We start from the raw sequence: 18,603 nt of genomic DNA on the forward strand, positions 1-18,603 counted from the left end.
GGCTCTCCAGGAGGGAGAAGCAGTTAAATCTGCCCTGTTTCAGTGGGGAAAGGGTTGTTGCTTCATCAGAGTTGAACATGGCCATGCTGGACCAAAGCAAAGCCCCATCTAGACACAGGACTTCCTCCTAGCAGCAACTACAGCATATATTTAATGGGATTGTAATAGGACACACTCAGAGTTGTCCTTCCTCTGGCACAAACTCCCAGTTCCTGGCAGTCCTTAGATTAGGAGCTTCACAGGACCAGGATTTGCATCCAAATGGTCTTGTTTGGCAGCCTGCAGTCTCTTGTGATTTCTCTGGATCCTTGTTGAACCCATCTGGGTTGCTGTCCCCCCAGCCCCTCACGATTGTGTCTGTGGGTTGATGACAACCTGCAGAAAAAGGCTTATTTTTTTGGTTTGCACTGAACCTGCTGCTGCAGAGTTTCATTTGATACCCACTAATCCTTGCGTGGGGAGAAGCAGAGATGATGTCAGCTTGCCCTGCCTTTGTAGATCTGCAGCAACCCCTCTCCAGCTTTTTCCCGAAAAAATCAGCGAAGCTATGTAAGGACCTGTTTCTCCTCTCTGGTGGTTAGGTTATTTTTCTTATATGTGCAGAAGGAGAGAGGTCCTATGGGTGGGTGGTTAGGACGGTGGGGGTCCCATGAAATTGCAGGCTGTGCCAGTGCCAGGCCAGCACGGGGGAATTCTGCACGGCCTCCTGAGCCTGGGGCTGCTCAGCTGGGCGTGTGGCCATGCATGTGTGGGCAAGGGGCCATGGGGTTCCTGTAGGAGCCTTTGCTGCAGCCAAAGGTGTAGCCAGAGTGTGGGCTGCTGCCTGGCATCCCTCTGGCTACGGTGTGCGAGGTGGCAGGGCTTGCCCATGGCAGGCAGCCCACCCTACTGGGACGTGATCTTCCACCACGATGTGAAACCTCGGTTCAGATCAGGGTGAGGAGCAAATGCTGTGCATGGCAAGTCAGAGTCTGGGGTATCAGTGAAGCTGGGGGGCGATAGGAAGGGCCCAGGTTTCAAGCAGTGGTCAGGCATGGAGAGGCAGCTAACAGATTGCAGCACCAGGATGAACCTCCTGCCCTGAGCAAAGAGCTGGGGGTTTAACACAACCCTTCTTGTGGCTTGTTTGTCCAGAGGAGAAGATCCCCCAAGTGACTGGGCAGAGAAGTTGCTGTGCCCAGGTCTAGCCAGTCTTGCTCTTAGGCTAAACTGCAGCGTGGTTGATTTGAGCCTTGGTAGAGCAGGGGGCTGTGGGAGGTGTCTGGAGACAGACATGTCCATCCCCTGCCCCAGCCCACGGTGGTTTGGCTCAGGCAAAGCACTGATGTCTCAAGCTTTGTTCTTGCAGTGGGAAAGCGAGTCTGCTCTCCAAAAGGAATGTTAAGAAGACTGATTCAGGGAAAAGTGATGGTGCCAACTATGAGATGCCAGGATCTCCTGAAGACGTGGAGAGAAACCAGAAGATCCTTCAGTGGATCATAGAAGGAGAGAAGGAGATCAGCAGGCATAAGAAAACAAACCATGGGTAAGGGCTGGCAGAGAGAGGGGTCTTCATGCTGTTGTATTGCATCCCCTGCACAAGGCATGTCAGCCTTGCTCCTGCACATCCTGGGAAGGCAAGAATCCACAACACCAAGGGTTTAGAGCCTTTGGAGTTTGAGGATTGCTCAGGGGCTATAAGGACTCTTTTTTTCTGAAGGATGACAGTAGAAGCCAGGGCAGGTTGCACTGCTGGCAGCTGGGGCTGAGTGCCAGGGCCATGGGCAGTGCCAGGCCACCAGGAAGTCAGGCAGCAAGTTCTGCCCCTGGAGCTGTAGAAGGATCCTCCTTCCCTGGGGATGCTGACCAGTGTATGGTAGCACAGGGCATCTTCTGGGGGAATGTCACAAACCGTGGAACTGCCTTTTGCTGGGTTTATTTTTATGTATTGTGGATTGATGAGAGCCCTTACACACAACTGTGAGGTTTGTGTCAGGGTTGGGCTGCTCACCCTGATGTCTCAGGACTTTCTGTCCTCAAATCTTCTCTAGACTTTGATGTTGCTCCCCTCTCCCTCGGAAACCATGCTGTGAGGAGCTTCCCCAGTTGTGTCTGTGTCCAGCAGCTGGTCCATCTGGGAATGGCTGCATGCCTGTTCGGAGTGTCCTGGTGGTCCATGTAAAACCTTTGTGTTTGTGCAGCTCTTCAGGTGCTAAGAAGCAGCTGTCCCATGACATGGTCCGGCCCCTCTCCATCGAGCGACCCGTCGCGGTGCATCCGTGGGTCAGTGCCCAGCTCCGGAACGTCGTCCAGCCTTCTCACCCCTTCATCCAAGATCCTACCATGCCGCCCAACCCGGCCCCCAACCCTCTCACCCAGCTGGAAGAAGCTCGCAGGAGGTTGGAGGAAGAGGAAAAAAGGGCTGGAAAACTCCCCCTTAAACAAAGGTACGACAAGAGGGTCTGATTGTGCATGGGAGGGACAGGACAGAGTGCCCTGAAGGTGGGCAGCTGAGGGATGTCCTCTTCTGCTCTAGTCTCCAGCTCCAGCTGGGTGGAGGCACATGCAGAGAGGTCAGAGAAACCTGTCTCAGTCCCTCTGATGTAGTGGTGCAAATGGCAAAACCCACCCTGAGGGCCTGGGCTTGTGGATTGTGGAGGGAGAGGCTGGAAGTGCTCCTGGCAGGGTGGGAAGGGGCTGGGCAGGGGGAGCGTGTCTGGAATGGGCCTGGCATGGCAGAGCTCTCTCCCCTGGTACTCAGTGGCTCTCTGCTTGTTCACGCCCCCACCACGACTTCAGAGGCTGGTGCAGGAGCAGGATTCATCAGGATGCAGCAGAATTAAGTGCAGAAGACAAATATGTGTTTGCTCTTTATCTACATCTCGCAGAAGCTTCCAGCAGTGGCTGCTCGTGGCTCTGGAGGAGAGAGCACTGTGCTGTAGCCCTGCTGCAGCAGCTCTGCCTCCTGCCTGGCCATATCCAAGTCACTGCATCTTTCTGTGACTCAGCTTATTGCCTGTTGCAGAGCTCATTCTCCTGCTCTGTGTTATCTGTCAGGGAACATTATTTGAGAGGCACATGGAGCTCTCCAATGAAAAGCATTCTGGAAGTGCTGGATAATTACTGTTAACGGCTAACAGCACTTTGTCCATTAAAAACCTTTCACAGCTTTACAGCTGTCCTCTGAAAACTCGAATCTTTGCGGTCTGACTCTTAGAAACACAAATGGAATTTAAAAAAGAAGCTCTTAATTGCCAGGCTCCTGTGTTTTGCTTGCAGTGACCACATGGCAGACTTCTGTGTATTCATGTCAGAGCATTGATTGAAAGCCAGGTAATTAGAGGGCTCTCCCAAGCCAGGTTAAGCCAAGTTTATGTGATCTACCTTTCAGCTGGTGTAATTGGATAGGGTTTATTATTAGAGTCATTTATAGTTGTACTAAATTCATGCAGAAATCCCAGAAATATCTCTACGCCATCCTGGGCTATATGTGTATGCAATTAATACTCTAACAATAATTTGGTGTGTATTTTAAGAGTGGCTTTCACAGGAACCCCATGGCATGTGGGAAATGCCGTGCAGGCCAGCGGGAGGACGGTCTGAGCAGTCCCAGTGCTGGGCTGCTCTGTTTGCACTGCCTCCCCATGAGTCTGGCTCTTGTCCCAGTGATGCAGGGATCTCCCAGCCCTGCCCTGTGTGTGGAATACCAGGGAGACATGGTTGGGAACCATGTGGGCTCCACCAGTGGAGAACTGCTCATGAATAGCAAATGTGTCTGTGCCCAGTAGCAAGAATGGATGCAGTGGTCCCCAGGGAGCCAAAGATTTCTGGATGTTGAAATCTCTCTGCTGGATTTTGGCAGGATTGGGTGCCCCAGCTGAAGCACACCTGAGCTGGCAGCTTTTAGAGAGCTCCTGCTCTGGTTAGCACAGGAGCCTGCCTGGAAATAGATCCCATGGCTCAGTGAGAACAAAGGAGAAAATGAGAGGGGAATTCACATGAAAACACCGTTTACTTCAGTCAGGAGCTCTGAAGAGCTCTGGGAAATTGGAGCCAGTGTCCCAGGTTTGTCAGCAGCCTTGGGGAAGCACGGAAAGGTGGAGGTGAGCCCAGAGGTGTCCTTGAGGCACTGCTTGATCTGGCTGTGGGAGGAGAGCATGCTGTGCCAGCTTTGTACAGCCAGACTGGCCTTGCCAGCACGGTTATCCAGTTCTCCAGACCCTCCCCTCCACACAGCCCTTCAGGAGCAGTGGGATTCCCCAGCCAACTGCCCACTGCCCTGGCTGAGGGTGCTGACAGCCCCTCTCCCACCCCAGCACTGCCCTGCTGGAAATCAAGGAGGCACCTGCAGTTCCTGTGCTGGGAATTGTAAATATTCTTCCAGAAATACTCATACTGCAGAAAGAGCCTTTCTCTCCCTACTCCACAGCATTTGGAATGACCTCATCTCCAAGATAACTACCTGACTGCTGCTGGCAAGCATTGCAGGATTAACTGTCTGGTACTGAGTGACCTGCAGATCAGCAGCACAGCAGTGCCCAGCACTGGTGTCCCAGTAACCACCAGGTTTCTTCCCTGTACAGACAGGTTTTGAGCCATTTTCTGTAGCTCAGTCTCACAGTTCACAGCTGAATTGAAGTAATTAATACCAGCTCTTCAGAGAAAGGATTTTTTCAAGCAGGGAGAACATTAGCATGATCTGTCTGGAGTTAATTGGGTTGGACCAAGCTTAGAAGAGGAGCAGATCTGGTGACTGTGACACTCCCCAAGGTAACATCTACTGGGTGCATTTGGGGCTTCTCAAAGCTCTCCAGCCCCAGGGCTGAGTTGGAGCAAGATGGGCACCTCACCTCTGTGTCACAGTGAGGTTGGATTGGTGCTGTAAGCCAGACTTAGATTCCCTGTCAGAACACCAGTGGGTTACACAGCTCAGGAGTCAGGACTGGAATGCAGTTGCAGTGAGCTGGATGAATGCTTTCGTTTCCATACCAGATAATGTTTTGTGCTTGTGACAAACGCAGCAACAGGAGGTGATTCCAGAAGGGGCAGGGCAATGGTACCTGTTTCTGGTCACACTGCCACCCAGGAGATGGGTGCAGGTGGAAGATTTAATGAAGCAGGGCTTGGAGATGGTCTGGTGGCCCTTATGTGCAAGCCGAGGTCTCAGGAGATGTCTTGGCAATGACGAAAGTGGAGACGGTTGTGTTGCCTCATTCTCCTGAGAGGAGCTCTTGGAAAATTACATTTTCAGTGATTCCATATTCATCAGCTCTGCTTTAGCCTGCTAGAGGTCTGTGGCTGCGGTTTGGGATGTGTGTCAGCTCTGCTGATAGAATTAAAGCAACAAGAAAAGCTTCTCTAGGCACACTGGTTATAAAAGGAAGACCAGGGAAAATGTGGGCCCTCTCTGGAAGGAAATGGGAGAGTTGGTTACATGGGGCATGCAGAAGGTGTTTTTTTGGCTTGGTCTTTCTTGCCTTGGTCTTCACTGGTGAGTGCTCCAGGCACAGCACCCGAGTCACAGCAGGCAAAGGCAGGGACTGGGAGAATAAAGAACCACCTGCAGTAGGAGATCAGTTTTGAGACCATGTAAAGAACCTGAAGGTGGGACCTGATGAGATCCACCACAGATCTGAGGGCACTGGGGGATGAAGTGTCTTAGCCACTATCCGTTGTATTAGAGAAGTCACAGCATAAGTTTCCACTGACTGGAAAAGGGGAAACATGGTTCCTATTTTTAAAAGGGGGAAAAAGGAAGGCTTGGCAGACTAAAGGCAAGTCTGTCTCTTCTCTTTGCCTGGCAAGATCATGGAGCAGCCCACTTCTGGGCATCATTTCAGGCATTATTTTGGGGCACATCTCTGCTCTGGAAAGAGCTGGAACCAGGCTGAGCACGTTCAGAAATGGCCTTTCAGGTGTGAAGTGCGTGGCAGGAGGAAGGAGGCTCCCAGTCACTGGCACGGTCCCCTCTTGCTTCTGCCACGGCAGAGCTCGGGGATGTCCTGTCCTCTCCCCCTCCCCAGGCAAGGGAGAACAGCAACCCTGAGGAGCCAGCTTTTGCTGCCTGTGCCAGGCACTTCACTGTGTCCCCAGGTCCCCAGGCACACATCTCTTAGTCATGACTTGTCTCTAGCAGGATTAAGAGAAGCTTAGGGACTTTGAGGTTTTCCAAACCCCTTCAATTAACTTCTGGCTCACAGGGTTCACAGAATTTGCCTGAATTTATGACCCATTTTCCCTTTAAATGCTTTGTATTTTTTTTTCCAAGGATGACTCAATTCCTTAATGTTTTTCTAGCTAAAGGGCATCCTGTGCTTTGATACAGGGATGGGAGAGGCTCCGAGAGCTCTGCTGGCACCAGGAGCAGACCCTTTCCTCTCAGGATGCTGCATCTTCTCCAAAGGTCTCGCAGGCAGAGCAGGCACCCGGAAGGTTGTTCAGTTGAACTTTAGACCTCTCATGCCTGTAGGAGGAGGTGAAAAAACTCTGTCTGGTGTTGGTTTGCAGTGCCAGTGTTTATGTGGGCACGCCATGAAAAGGTGCTCTGCCCGCCAGCCAGTGTTTAAAGGTTAAGGTCAGAGTCATTTCCAAAACTGCGATTACCTCATGTGCTTGGCAAATTCTGTTTCTTTACAGCAACTTTCCAGTCATGTAAATACAAAATCATCTTTTTTTATCCAGCGTGCTTTTAAACCAGTTTTTTTTTTAAAGCTGCCAAATGTGCTTTATGTGCCTTTGAAAGGGAAGGCTGCCTCTGGCTCAGACCACGCATGCCAAGGTACCAATTTGTGTAGGCTGCTCCAATGTTTGTGCAGCGTCCTCGGCACCCCAGATGAAAGGCTCTGCAGAAGGGCAAAGTACCCTGAGTTTTGTTATTGCTGCCTTTGTCTGTCTCTGAAAACGGGGTGAGGGCTGGGCTGATGTTTTTGGTCTAGTGATGGCGCCACGTAGCTGAACCCCGATGTGTGGGCTGGAAACAGAGACCAGACCGGTGTTCTCAGAGCGGGAAAAACACAGGAGGTATAAAGTCACTGAGGTTTTGGGGATGGCAGCTGCCTTGGCACCCTGCTGGGAGCTCCATCCCCTCTCACCTCGTCTGCACTGGGAGAGGTGTCCAGGGGAGCCGTGGGGCAGCCCTGTCTGCAGATGCAGCTCAGTGGAAAGCCATGCTGAGCTCTTTTGGCCATGGTGGCAATAATCCCGAGCACTCTGATCATGCCCTGCAGGATGACGCTCCAGCCCTGCATGGGTGCGCACCAGGAGCGTGGTGAGATGGTGATGATGGGTGACCTGGATCTGCTGCCACGGGCCTGGGGTGCTCTACCTGGCCCAGAGCTTACCAGTGACTCCCAAAACCGTGCTGTGAGCAGGGCCGTGCCCTCTAAAAGCCTGAGGACAGGTTTCTTCAGGATTGAGCTAGAACTGTGTTCTGGACACCATCCAGCCTTCCCAAGTGCTGTTTGCTCCTTCACCAGCCTTGGTGTTCAGCTGAATGCCAGGAGAGGCTGGTGGTTGGAGCAAGGCATGCTCAGGGACTGCACTGCACTTCCTGCAGCCCATCTAGTGGGACCTGACCCACACCTCTCCCAACACGACAGTGCTGAGCACTGTGGGCTGATACTCAGCAGGTCCCTTGTGTCTTGGCATGGCAGGTTGAAGCCCCAGAAGAGGCCGGGCAGTGGCGCGTCCCAGCCGTGCGAGAACATCGTGGTCGCTTATTACTTCTGTGGAGAGCCCATCCCCTACCGCACCCTGGTCAAGGGGCGCGTGGTCACCCTGGGACAGTTCAAGGAGCTGCTGACCAAGAAAGGGAACTACAGGTAAGGGCTGCTCCCCACCTGTGGCGTGGCGCCAGCAGCTGCCAGCGATCCCCGGCAGATGCCACTGTGGTGTTGCCCCCACCAAGGTGAAGGAGCTTGGTGAAGGTCAGTCAGGAGGTTTCCCTCTCGGAATGCTGTGGTGGGGATGTGGCTGCTGAACAGGCAGGTTACAGGGATGAGGGAGGTCGAGTTTTATAGCAGAAACGTCCTGCATCGTGGTTTGCAGCTCCAGCAGAAGCTGCTGAGCTGCCCTGCGGTGTCCTGGGCTGGTAAGCAGCAGCATCAGCCAATGCTCAGTGATGCTGTGGGGACCCTCTGACTTCAGAGCTGTTTTGGCTCCTCCCAGAGTTTATTTTGGTGAGGACAGGGAGGTTGGGTCCTACCAGAGTCCCAAAAGCAGCCAAGTGAGAGGCATGTAGCTCTCCAAGTTGTCCCTTTCAAGTAGGAGTGGCCATGGGAAAACCTGCCTAGAAATGCTCCGCCAACACGGGTGCCTCGGCCACTATTTTTAGGAGAGGTGAGAACGGACTTGGATTTGGGGCTGGAGCTCCTGACTGTGCTAGCATGGATCCTGACCACTGTGTGTGCTCATTGGGTGAGGGCAGGGGCTTTTGCCTCCAGGTCTGGGGGAGCAGCTTCCCATGCACCACGAGCTCAGGGCCATGGAAGGGCTGTATCCAGGTTTGAGGACCGTGATGCCCCAAGACCATTCAGCTGCATTTTTTTTCCCTCTCCCCCACCATGTTCCTGTTTTCTCAGGTATTACTTTAAGAAGGTGAGTGACGAGTTCGACTGTGGTGTGGTCTTCGAGGAGGTGCGGGAGGACGACACCATCCTGCCCATCTTCGAGGAGAAGATCATTGGGAAGGTGGAGAAGATTGACTAAGGCTCCAGGGCAGCCGAGGCGTGAGGACAGGACTGTGAAGGACTCTGGGACCGGAGGAGAAGGCCTGGGGCAGACACTGGTGGTGCTGCTGCCACGGGCACTGGGCGAGCCCAGGGCGGAGAGCGGCAGCCCCGCTCTCCAGCACAGACCTGGGCAAGCTCCGGGATGCCAGTGGGTGCTGTTTCACCCCATGAACCTGCCAGTGGGAGCCTGGGCTCCCTCTCCATACCGAATATAAGTGTAATGTAGCATTGTACAGTGCATTAGAAAGTGTAATATGACCTTGTTTACTAAAGCTGCATATTTTTGATATATTGTAATAAAAGGAAAATATTTCCAATGTCACAGTGCTCTTATGTAAATGTAAAACATACAGGTACTGCAGAACTCGCCCAAAGTGTACAGCCACCCGTCAGGCTCCGGCTGCTCCGTGCTTTCCCGGCACCCTGCCCCGTTCTCCCGGCGTGGATGGCTCTGGAGCACCGTGGGGCAGAGCAGCTGTCACCCCACGTGGAAGGGTCCCAAGGGGCTGTGAAGATTTTTGAGCCATTTGGAAGGAGTCAGTCTCTGGCCTCCTTGGCAGGCTCAGCTGCTGGATATGGTAGGATGGGTCTTTTTTTTTTCCTCCTGAGCTTCCTTGCGACCGAGTAAATCCCCGAGGGATAAAAGGGTCAGTGCTCCCTGCAGAGCAAGGACCAGCTGGGAGCTGGGGTGGCAGGCTGGGTGCTGGCATCCCATGGCCTGCATGCTCATGTGTGTATCCCCTGTGTGCCCCTGGAGAAGGTGCTGGCACCCATGTGCCTGGTGCAGACGCGCCCAGACCCCTGGGCCAAGCTCTGGCATTGGGCAGGGAACTCTTTAGGAGAACCGTAATAGGGAGGGAACTGTGAGACACTAAAGCTGAGGACAAAATACGTTTTTTTATGAGTCCTGCATCTTTTGTCAGATTCTGTGTCTCAGGGGAGGCAGCAGGAGGGCACTGCACCAGGGGGATTATTGATGCCAGTTTGTGAGGCTCACATAGGGGGCCAGATCACCCAGTTGGCAGCCAGAACCTGGGAAGCCTCCTGGGCTTACTCAGTTGCAAGGAAGCCTGGGCTGTGCCGGTGCTCCCACCACTCTGCCTGTCCCCAGCCCGGGCCCTGCTGCTCCGGCGTGGCCGTGACTGTGCCAGCTCCTTCGGAGACCAGCCCTTGCCCACCCACAGAAACGGGGGTGGCCCCAAAGCCAGGGGGGTTCCACATCAGTGCTCTCAGCCACAGCAGTGTTGGGGCTGCCGGGCACCCCGTGGCACCGCGCCGGGACACGACTCAGCCTGTTGTTTATGTCACCGAGTGCCTTTATAACACGGTCCTGGGACTTGCCTAAAATGCTACGTGAGGTCCATCAAAATCTGCAGATGTTTTCAGCCCGGGAACAGCGTTTCAAGGGGGTTTGCTCCCTGTTTTTTGAAGTTCTGATGGTGGTGTGTCTGGTGAGGTTGTTAACGTGCCCGGGATTTCCGTCTCCCCCTTTTTTCTCGGGGGTCCCTGTAAATATGTACAGCGGCCGCGCAGCCCCGGCGACGTTTCCTCTGCATTCTCATGTGCTGACTTGTACAATGATCTTTTCAAAGGTACTTGGATAAAATGAAATAAAACCCCACATCCCACTGCCTGCTGCTTTCTTCCTTCCCCACGGAGTTACTCCCGGGCCCCCGGCAGCCTCTGGGATGGACAGAGGATGGCGCAGGTCTGGCAAAGGGTCTGGGCACGTGGTGGGCACCCTTCCAGGCTGCTCTGGAAGGGTGGCTGGGCAGGTCCTGGCCCCAGGGGACCAACATGTTGCCCCTGGAGGAATAGCCCAGGGGAGAGGGGATGGTGCTGGCTTTTGGAGGGGATGCTGGGGGTCCCAGAAGCTGAGCCAGACTTGAGGGGAGCATGTGACAGCAGCTCCTGGGGATCCCCTGGGGCTGGCAGGCTGTGAAGGAGAGACCCTGGCTGGTCCCCCATCACCTGAACCCCAGCAGGCCAGCACGAGGGCCAGCACAGAGAGCACTGGGCTGCCCCCACAGCCCTGTTCTTGGCCAACCTGTGTCACCGTGGGGCTGCCAGGATGAGTGTTATGGCACAGTTGCTCCAGGGAGGCAGAGGGCCCCTGGCAGCACCCCCTCCTGGGGGGCCCAGGGCTGAGCAGTAGTGGGGGCACTGCCCATTGTCAGCCCTGCTGTGCCCCCAAGACACGTGGATGCTCCCCAAGACATGGAGCCGCAAACAGACCAGAGCCCACATGGTTTCCAGGTGGTTTATAGCACATGCCTGAGCGGGACAGGGCTCACAGCTCATCCCGGGTTTCATCTGTCCCCAGCACACTTGGATCCTCCTTGCCTGTGCTGTTCCCGGGGGTCTTGGTCACCTAGAAAAGGCAACAGTGAGGCATGGATGGACACACAGTCCCTGCCTGCCCCTGTCCCCATCACCATCCCACAGGATCCATCCCCTTGCCCAGCAGGGGCTGGGGGCTGCCCTGGGATGGGGGGGCAGGCAATCCCTGACTTCACTCACCACAGGAGGCTCCGCGGGCAGCACCCCCCCATTATCCAGGAACTTGGAGAAAGTTTCCACATCTCGAGCGCTCTTGTACTCAACCATCTGGAGCCATGGGATGGGAGGGTGACGAGGAGTGACCCCATTCCCCGTGTGCTGGCAGAGCCGGGGTGACCCCAGGGGTGTTCCCCCCACGTACCTTCCTGCCCGGCCCTGCGGGGAAGTAGTGCAGGGTGGGGAAGCCGTGGATGGTGATGTTCTCCAGCTCGTTGGCCGTGGCATCCATCTCGGCGATGACGATGTCCTCGCGGTCCTTGTAGCGCTCGCCCAGCTCCTCCCAGGCGGGTGCCATGGCCTGGCAGTGGGAGCACCATGGAGCGTCTGCGGGACAGGCACAGTGCCAGGGGATGGACTGGGGGACTGGGGCTCTGCAGCATCCCCCAGGTGAGGGTCTGTGACAGGGCTGGGGGCTGCTATGGAGGGGCTGAGCCTGGCCCCAGCACTTACAGAACTTGACAAAGACGTTCTTGGTCTCATCAAACGCCACCTGCTCGAAGGTCTTCCCCACCAGGACTTTGACGGGCCGCGTGTCCCAGTCCTCGGGGGGCTCCTCGCTCAGCAGGTGGGGCTGTGGGGACAGTCGGGGCAGCCACAGCTGGGCTGGGCAGTGCCAGGGCCCCAAGGGGCACAGTGTGGGCCAGGGCAGGGGTGCCCCAGCACACAGCCAGGGGTGCACTTGTGCTGCCTGTTGGACCACATCTGCCTCTCCACTGCCATCCCAGCTCTGTGTGTCTCCACATCAGCAGTCTCCTGCCTCCTTTCCCCTGCCAACCCCCCAAATCCTCAAGCCTGGCAGCAGAAGGATCAGCAAGCAGGGGGCTGGTGTTCACAGCACATCTGCCATCACCAGGCCTCTGAGTCACCAGCTCACCGCTCACCACGGGGAAGAATCCTCAGGTGCTGGCTGGCACCTGCTGCCTCCCTCACCTTCACCTTGCCATCCAGCACTGCCTGGATGAAGGTGCGGATGGCCGTGTCCGAGAAGGAGTCCTGCTCCATCTGGTACTTGCGGTTGTTCTCCATCTTGACGAGGCGCAGGGTGGGGGCGTCGGCGGGGGTCATGCCGAAGAAGGACAGGACATCGGCGCCATACCCGTTCACATCCACCACCACGAAGAGCACCTGGGCGGGGATGGGGGACACTGAAGATGGGGTGCCCCACAGCCACCCCCCTTGTCCCTGCCATGGGACCACCTCACCTCACCCCGGAAGGTGCCGGCGGCTGCCTTGAAGCCGTCCTGCAGGGACAGCTGCTCCGATGATGACTTGTTGAGGAAGAGCAGCATGTGATGGGGGATCTTGGCACCGAAGATCTGGTTGGATGTCTGAGGAGGAGGAGGAGGGTGAGGGCAGGAGGCTATGGCACTCACAGGCAGAGATGGGGATGGACATGGGCTGTACCTCACTGTTGAACTCCGTCACCAGCCTCAAGCTGTGGACGCGGAGCAGCCGCGTGAGCTCGTCTGTGTCCAGCCCCCGCGCCGGGTCCACGGGGAAGTTTGTCTGTCTCTCATCAAACTGCCAGGGCAGGGGCTGGTGAGGGCTGGGGTGGGGACCAAGATGGCCCCACCACCCTCTGCCACCCCCTCACCTTCTTGAAGAGACAGACGGTGTCGGCCGACAGCCCATAGGCCTGGAAGAGCTCGGCCGCCTCCGCCACACCAAAGGGCATGTCCACCATCTCAGCAGCCACATCATAGAACGCCTGGGCTACCTGGCCCTTCAGGTCCTGCACAGCCCCCACATCAGTGCCACAGTCACGGCCATGGCTGCGGCCCCAGTCCAGCCCCCACCCTCCCCAGCCCACCTTGAAGAAGCCAATGACCACCAAGTCCTGGGAGTTGGCGAAGGCGTTGGCGGTGTCGGTGTCGTGCAGCAGCATGGCGCTGGGGCCGGCCCGGCGCTGCATCCAGCGCACAATGCCCCGCGTGTCCATGAGTCCTGCCATGCCGAGCAGAGCCAGTACTGTCACCCTGACACCCCTCACCAGGCTGCCACCCCTCCCTGTGCCACCAGCCTTGGCCACCTGCCACCTCCACCACAGCACTGCCCGGCATCACCCGCCTCATGCACCATCACCACACTGTCACCCGCTGCCACCATGCTGCAAAACCCACCAGGACGTTGCCACCCATCTCACTATCACCACCCTGCCACCCTCCCCAGCCCCACGGCAGTGTCCCCTTGTTTGGTGCCATGTCCCTACCGGTGTAGGGGAGGGGGTGGGTGCGGTTGCCATTGCGGAAGAGCTTGAGCGTGGGGTAGGAGGTGATGTTGAACTCGTTGGCAAGGGCTGTCTGTGCCATGGCATCCACCTTGCCCAGCCGTGCTGGACTGGACTCATTCCTCAGCTCGGTGGCCGCCTGGGTGTAGGCAGGGGCCAACTGCTGGCAGTGCCCACACCACGGTGCATCTGCAGGCAGGGGATGGCATTGGCAGTGGGGACAGCTTTGGGGTGTCCCCTGTCCCCAAGGTGGGCTTGTAATGGCTGCATGGGCCCATTGGGCCCCAGCTCATGCCCCTGTTCCAGGGCCCATGTCCCTCACCCCCACCATGTGTCCCTGTCCTGTGTGCCATACCCCTGCTACTTGTTCCCCAGCCCATGCCTCTGCCGGTGTCCCTGCTCCATGTCTCTGTCCCCGTCCCCATGCCCTGTCACGTGTCCTGTGCTTCTACCCCTCTGGCCCACAGCCTTGCCTGCCTGTCCCCCCCTCCACCCCAATGCCCATATGTCTGTTCTGCCCACACTCACAGCCACAGCCAATATCCCCTGCCCATATTCCCTGCCCGACATCTGCCCCTGCCCACACCCCTGCCCGCAGTGGGGACACTCACAGAACTCCACCAGCAGCAGCTGGTGCTCGCTCAAGGCACGGGCAAAGTTGTGTTCATGGAGCACCAGGACATTGTCCTCCTCCTTGATCTCATCTGAGAGCACTTCATCCTCTTCCTTCTCCTTTTCCTCCTCTGCCACCACCTCCCCATCCTTCTCCTCATCCCCCAGCACCGGGCCCAGCCAGGCCAGCGACAGAACCAGCAGCCAAACCAGCCTGGACCTGCAGCCCCGCATGGTGCCGGTGCAGAAGACGTTGTCCAGGGGGCAGGACGCAGATAAGAGCCCTGGGGCGGGAGGTGCCGGTCCCCTGGGGCTCGTGGCCCTCCGCTACTGGCTGCCCAGCACGGCCGATAAGGCAGCGGGACCAGGTGGCTGTTTTCCAGCCACTCGTCACCGCAGGGAGACCTGGCCCTGCCAGTGGGATGGGGACAGGGACAGGGGGAGACAGGAAGCAGGGGGACGGGCAGAGGTGACGGGGGCACAGACACACCAGTAAGAGACCAGTCTGTAGGGTTTAATGGCGATGGAAGAGCACAGCCTGCGACCGGGCGGGTACCGGGCACGGCACCACCACGGCGGGGTCACAGCCCCGGCCCCAGCAATGGGGACGCCGTGAGGACCAGGCGGGCTTTGAGATTTAAAAAAAAAGAGCAATTAAAAATAACTTTGGTTGCGAAGACCACGACCACGGGCGCCCACTCGCTAAGGGACCCCCCTCAACCCTTCACGCGACTGGGGCAAGCGCGGCGGTGCCGGCGAGGGGTCCCCGGGATGGCGGCACCGCGTCCCCGAGCTGGCGGGAAGAACCGGGGTGCGGAGGGGTGGGGGTCAGTCCTCCCAGTCCTTCTTTATGCAGAGCCCCCACTCCCAGGAGAGGTGCTCCGTCTTGTCGTCGTCGGTGACGAGGGAGCGGACGCGGTAGGAGCCCCGTGCCAGCCATCCCCGCGGCGCCTCCTCCGCCGGCGTCACCACCTCGTACTCCTCGGCCCGCGGCGCGTAGCTGCCCACCATGAAGACGTCGCGATCCACTGGGCGAGAAGGGGAGAGGAGGGGCGGGTGAGTGTGGCCAGGATGGCACCGGCCCCCCCAGCCCGGCCCCCGCAGCCCCCCGGCCCCACTCACCGGGCCGGCCCCGGCGGTAGGTGAGGTGCAGGCACCGCAGCCCGCAGACGATCTCCCTGTTCACCTGCGGGCAGAGGGCAGGGCTGCCACGGGTGCTGCCCCAGAACGTGGGGCCCTCACCACTCTTGGGCATCCCTCCTGACATCCACCACTTCCAGGATCCAGCTCCTTGTCAGGACTGGGCACTGAGGAGCATCGGGGGGGAGGGGGGGGGAAACAGGTACCCCCAAGAGGGGCAGGGACTTGGAGGGGGCAGGGATCTCCCCTCAGGAGGGGCAGGGACCTCCAGGGACCACTGGGATAGGCAGAGACCCAAATCGGTGGGACCTCTGGGAGGAGCAGGGACTCTGGGCTGGCAGGAACCCTCAAGAGGGGCAAGGATCCACGGGTGGCAGTCACACTGGGGACAGCAAGGATTCCCTGGGTGACAGGGACCCAGGAGGGCAGGAACATCAGAGTGGGTAGAGACCCTCAGAGGGGCACAGACTCTGTGGGTAAGGGGTGGGAAGCAGACACCCCAAGGCAGCAGGGACCTCAACGGCAGGGACCCTGGGGCAGGCAGGGACCCATGGGCAGCAGGAGGGACCCTGTGGGGCAGGAATGTGTGGGAAAAGGGACCCATGGGGAGTAGGGACCCCTTGGGGTAGGGAATCCAGGGTGGGAGGGCAGGGGCCCCAGATAACCAGGATCCTTTGGGGCAGGGACATGTGGGAAAAGGGACCCATGGGGATCATGGACCTCATGAAGGACCTCATCAGGCAGGGTCCTCGGGGTGTGAGGGCAGGGACCCATGGCACAGGGACCCCTTGGGGCAGGGACCTTTGGGTGTGAGGGCAGCAGGGCTATGCCCAGCCAGCAGGCACAGGGCACCACACCCCCAGCTCACCTTGAAGGACACCTTCACCCTGTAGTCCACCCCTTCCTTCAGCACAAAGGCCCTGCCCTGCAGCCCCTCCAGGTCTCCTGTGTGGGGAGATGGTCCATCAGCCTGATACCCCTTCCTCTTTCTCCTCCTCTCACAGGTGTCCCCACAGCTCACCTGTCAGGTCCATGGTGATGGGCCCTGGCGCCTGCTCACACATCAGAGTCAGCCTTGTCACCTGCACGTTGGGCACACTGGCATCTAGGGACAAACAGCGGGGCCCAGGCCTTACCACCATGCCCAGCCCACTGAAACCTCCACCCCAGTGAGCTGAGGGGCTGCTCATGCCCCTGTAACAGCAGGAAGGGCTGCAGTGTTCCTGCCGGGGTGTTAGAACCAGGAGAGCCGGGCAGCCAGGCAGGGCACAGAACAGGGCATCTCGGGTCACCCCAACATTGGCATCAGTGCCGTTGGGGTAAAATCATGTTTAAAGGACCCAGACACGGGTATGTCCCTGGGTGCACCATTCCCTGTCTCAGGAGCAGGACAGAGGCAGAGGAGGTGGATGCAGCATGTGGAGCAAAGGCATCCCTTGGAGTGGGGACTGATCTGAGTTATCCCACCAGCCCAATCTGCACCCCAACAGCCTGCACACCCCCCAGCTTGCACACACACCATTGTGCACCCTTCACACACCCCACTGGTTTGCATGGACCTCCCCCCCAGCCTGCAGCCCCCCCGTGCACCCACGGGTGCCCACCGGGGTGGTGGGCCCATGGAGCCCCCCCAGACCAGGCCAGCACCAGGCTGGGGGGCTGCCGTGGGTGCCATGGAGAGCGGGGGGCACCGTCTGGGCACCAGCAGCCGTGCTACCCCGGCCCCCCCGCTGCTCGTTCCTCTCCGTCATCGCCATGAATTTCCCGGTTCCCTGTAGCCGTTCCTATGGAAACTGCGGCGGTGATCCCGTAACCAAGGCAACCGGGGTCCCCGGGCACCGGTACCCTGTCGGCAGGGGATGCCGGGGTCTCTGCGCGGGTGGGGGGCACAGGCAGCGCCCACGGGAGATGCCAGCCGGGATGTGTCCTCCCTGCCGGGGATGCCCCGCGGGTGCTGGGCATTCCCGAGCTCCCTGCAGCCACCGAAGCTGCATCACCCAGCCGGGGTGCCGGGCTGTTGGGGTGCCGGGCTGTTGGGGGCCCAGAGTGCCAGGGTGCACGTCCCCAGGAGCAGCCCCCAGCCTTACCCACGGCGGCAGGGATGGCACCCAGCAGCGCCTGCTTGTACTTCCGCAGGCTCTCATCCCCTGGGTCCAGCTCCTGGATCTCCCGCAGGCTCTTCTTCTCCGGCGTCTTGTACGCCAGGGCCGCGTCGGCATCCTCCTCCTCCTCCTCCAGCGACAGCGTCACCCCCTCCTTGTCAGCCATGATGTCTGCGGGGGACAGGCAGTGACAGCCCTGGGGACACCCCGGGGGACACCCCCCATGCCCTGACACAAAGGTGCTGGCGGGCAGGGGGTGGCTGAGCTGTGACACGCCATGGATGGATGTGGGCAATCCCCGTGGGGGAGATGAGCTGTTCCCCTGCCCGGAGCAGTGGGGACAGCACCATGCTCCGTGTCCCCAGGGCCTGGTGGCACAGCTGAGACCAGAGGTGTTGCCGCCGGCTGCATTTCCGCACGGTCATGGAGCAAAACGAGCTGGTGCCTACGTGGTGTGCTTAGTGCAGGGGATGCCTGCAGACCCTTGCAGCCCACAGGCCCCTTCGGTGTCACACAGAGAGGTCCTTGTCACCACCCTACAGCCCCCTCCAACCCTGTTGGGCAGCCACCAGCCCCATCTCCCACCCCAAACCCAAACCACCAGCAGCTGCAGGGCAAAAAGGCATCTCCGGGGGAAACAGTGGCTCCGGTGCTGCCAGGCTACTGGGGGGCACAAGGGTGGGGGGTGTCCCCACAGTCCCTGACTTTCCCTGCCCACTGCATCGCCTCCACTCCTTGTGTTTGCAAGCACTGAGCTCCCCAAAGCCTCTAGAACGCCATCCCTGGGGACATGCTGGGGACACACCATGGGGCAGGGGCCACCGTGCTCAGCCCTGGGGCCACAGGGCTGCAGGTCCCCAGTGCAGCGACAGTGACCGGGACACAGAGCAGCGGCCCTGCTGCACTTCTGGGCCCCCCACCACGGCTGCCCCCGACTGTCGCGGCAGCGTGCGGGGGCTCCCAGCCCAGGGATGAACCCACGCGGGGGTTAGTCGGCCCCCCACGGGTGGCAGGGCAGGGTGGCATGCGGGGGGTGCCACAGACAGGAGGAGAGCAGGGGGCTCCCCCGTGGGACTCTCCGGTCCCCCCGCCCCCGGGGTGATGCACCTGGTGCCCGGGGTATGCTCACCTGTTGGGGGGACCCGAAGTGATGCTCTCCCGCCCTCCCCGGGGCAATGCCCCCCGCCGCCCCCGGGCGCTGCCCCCCGGCCGCCGCCGCTCACCTCGGTAGCACAGCGCCAGCCAGAGCAGCTCC

The 18,603-nt window shown here is 58.8% G+C and overlaps 3 protein-coding genes across 5 annotated transcripts in view; 1 reads left to right on the plus strand and 2 right to left on the minus strand.

Moving 5' to 3' along the window:
- Positions 1–10,329, plus strand: part of AXIN1 (axin 1) — a 77,527-nt gene extending 67,198 nt beyond the window's left edge. For 2 of the 3 annotated variants that reach the window (XM_027654967.1, XM_027654968.1), the window contains exons 7-10: positions 1,349–1,525; positions 2,181–2,426; positions 7,629–7,799; positions 8,559–10,329. In XM_027654967.1, the coding sequence (XP_027510768.1) occupies positions 1,349–1,525; positions 2,181–2,426; positions 7,629–7,799; positions 8,559–8,685 (721 nt within the window). In that variant the 3' untranslated portion in view covers positions 8,686–10,329. The remainder of the gene's footprint in view (positions 1–1,348; positions 1,526–2,180; positions 2,427–7,628; positions 7,800–8,558) is intronic. The other variant, XM_027654969.1, reaches the window with a different exon arrangement.
- Positions 10,330–10,998: 669 nt separating this feature from the next.
- Positions 10,999–14,340, minus strand: PDIA2 (protein disulfide isomerase family A member 2). The gene is made up of 11 exons (XM_027654885.1): positions 14,106–14,340; positions 13,477–13,683; positions 13,078–13,211; positions 12,862–12,999; positions 12,672–12,788; positions 12,470–12,595; positions 12,198–12,392; positions 11,718–11,838; positions 11,410–11,591; positions 11,229–11,315; positions 10,999–11,079 (listed from the first exon to the last, which is right to left on the minus strand). Exons 1-11 carry the CDS (start codon positions 14,338–14,340, stop codon positions 10,999–11,001), a joined length of 1,623 nt encoding a protein of 540 aa, XP_027510686.1.
- A 259-nt stretch (positions 14,341–14,599) lies between these two features.
- On the minus strand, positions 14,600–18,597 carry ARHGDIG (Rho GDP dissociation inhibitor gamma). The gene is made up of 6 exons (XM_027655059.1): positions 18,572–18,597; positions 17,334–17,519; positions 16,268–16,351; positions 16,115–16,191; positions 15,229–15,292; positions 14,600–15,134 (listed from the first exon to the last, which is right to left on the minus strand). Exons 2-6 carry the CDS (start codon positions 17,512–17,514, stop codon positions 14,935–14,937), a joined length of 606 nt encoding a protein of 201 aa, XP_027510860.1. The 5' UTR covers positions 17,515–17,519; positions 18,572–18,597; the 3' UTR covers positions 14,600–14,934.
- Positions 18,598–18,603: the final 6 nt, after the last annotated feature.

Source organism: Corapipo altera, unplaced genomic scaffold (genome assembly GCF_003945725.1).
Source record: "Corapipo altera isolate COAL_440 unplaced genomic scaffold, ASM394572v1 98, whole genome shotgun sequence".
Lineage (NCBI taxonomy): Eukaryota > Metazoa > Chordata > Aves > Passeriformes > Pipridae > Corapipo > Corapipo altera.